This window comes from Mus pahari, chromosome 1, assembly GCF_900095145.1.
Source record: "Mus pahari chromosome 1, PAHARI_EIJ_v1.1, whole genome shotgun sequence".
Classification (NCBI taxonomy): Eukaryota; Metazoa; Chordata; class Mammalia; order Rodentia; family Muridae; genus Mus; species Mus pahari.
The window spans coordinates 86,171,867-86,173,898 of record NC_034590.1 but is presented as its reverse complement, the minus strand read 5'-3'; the positions used below and the strand labels follow the sequence as shown (position 1 = coordinate 86,173,898).

The 2,032-nt window shown below is 37.7% G+C and overlaps 1 protein-coding gene across 1 annotated transcript in view; it reads left to right on the top strand.

Moving 5' to 3' along the window:
• Pik3c2a (phosphatidylinositol-4-phosphate 3-kinase catalytic subunit type 2 alpha) overlaps positions 1-2,032 on the top strand; it is an 87,985-nt gene that overhangs the window by 3,589 nt on the left and 82,364 nt on the right. The window contains exon 2 of the mRNA XM_029535813.1: positions 474-1,596. Coding sequence (XP_029391673.1) covers positions 474-1,596 — 1,123 coding nt within the window. The remainder of the gene's footprint in view (positions 1-473; positions 1,597-2,032) is intronic.

Genomic DNA, 2,032 nt, shown 5'->3' with positions numbered 1-2,032 from the left:
AAAAAAAAAAAAAGCTAGTGTGCCACTGGGAAATGACGACCATTTTGACAGTGGACATGACACCTCTTTAACTTCATTTACTGTGCCAAGTAGTTTGATAACTCAGGAAATGGGATAAAGTAAATGTGTTGTTTCTGCATCTTCTGAACCCAAGAGTGGATAAAGTGTTATGAGCCTTTACATTAGGATTTCATGAAACCTTTCATTGTTTTTTATTTAGTGTGTATTTTTGTAAGTAGCTTCAAAAAATTTACTTGTGTTTTGAGACAGCATACTACTAAGTAGTACTGACTGACCTGGAACTCATTATAGACCATGCTGGTCACAAACTCAAAAGAGATCTTTCTGCCTCTTCCTCTTAAGTGCTGGGATTATTATAGATGTTTGTTACCACACCCAGCAGGAATAGGTTTAAACAAAACAAGTTTGTGTTTAGAAAATCTAACTGAGTGTTATGTTATTTTTATGTGTAGGTCCTGGTATTTTGGAAGCTACAAGAAAAAAAGATTAAGCAGTTTGGTCTCTTTTGTGGACATGGCTCAGATTTCCAACAACAGTGAATTTAAACAATGTTCATCTTCACATCCAGAACCAATAAGAACCAAAGATGTGAACAAAGCAGAAGCATTACAGATGGAAGCAGAAGCTTTAGCAAAACTGCAGAAGGATAGACAAATGACTGACAGTCCAAGAGGCTTTGAACTGTCTAGCAGCACCAGACAAAGAACACAAGGTTTTAACAAACAGGATTATGATCTCATGGTGTTTCCTGAGTTGGATTCCCAAAAAAGAGCAGTAGATATTGATGTAGAAAAGCTCACCCAAGCTGAACTTGAGAAGATATTGCTGGACGACAATTTTGAAACTAGAAAAACCCCTGCGTTGCCAGTTACTCCTGTTCTGAGCCCTTCATTTTCAACACAGCTGTATCTTAGACCTAGTGTTCAAAGAGGCCAGTGGCCCCCTGGATTATGCGGGCCTTCCGCATACACTTTACCTTCTATTTATCCTTCAGCATACAGTAAACAGGCCACATTCCAGAATGGCTTCAGTCCAAGGATGCCCACTTTTCCATCAACAGAGTCTATATATTTAAGACTTCCTGGACAGTCTCCATATTTTTCATATCCTTTGACACCTGCCACACCATTTCATCCACAAGGATTACCAGTCTACCGGCCACTAGTCAGTCCTGACATGGCAAAACTATTTGACAAAATAGCAAGTACCTCAGAATTTTTAAAAAATGGGAAAGCAAGGACTGATTTGGAGATAGCAAACTCGAAAGCTTCAGTCTGCAATCTACAGATATCTCCAAAGTCTGAAGACATCAATAAGTTTGATTGGTTAGATTTGGATCCTCTGAGTAAGCCTAAGGTAGACTATGTGGAGGTGTTAGAACATGAAGAGGAGAAGAAGAATCCAGTTTTGCTAGCAGAGGATCCTTGGGATGCTGTTCTTCTTGAAGAGAGATCTCCAAGTTGTCACCTAGAAAGAAAGGTGAATGGAAAATCCCTTTCTGGGGCAACTGTAACAAGAAGCCAGTCTTTAATCATTCGGACAGCTCAACTTAAAACCCAGGGCCAAGTATCTCAGGTATAGTCTCTCCTTGCTAACTTCTTAAATTCAGTAGTAAAACAGAGTGCATATTTGTGTGAATCATTTGTTAGGAAAAAAAAAGGTCTTTATAATCTTGCTTTTCTTTGCTTCCAAGATTGTTTTTTTTTTGTTTTGTTTTTTTTGTTTTTTTTGGTAAGATTATAAAAACCTAGTTAGGCCAGTCTGGTAGCACTCACCTCTAATCCCAGAATTTAGAATGCAGAGGCAGGTGGATCACTGTGAGTTTGAGGCCAGCCTGTTTGACATAGTGACTATATAGCCAAAGCTACCTAGAGAAACTGTCTCAAAACAAAAAACAAGCAAGACCAGCCTTGTTGAAGATTGTCCTCAGTGAAGTGAGTTGAAGATATTCTTTTTTTTTTTTTTTTTTTTTTTTTTTTTTTTTTTTTTTTTTTTTTGGAATCTATTTAAT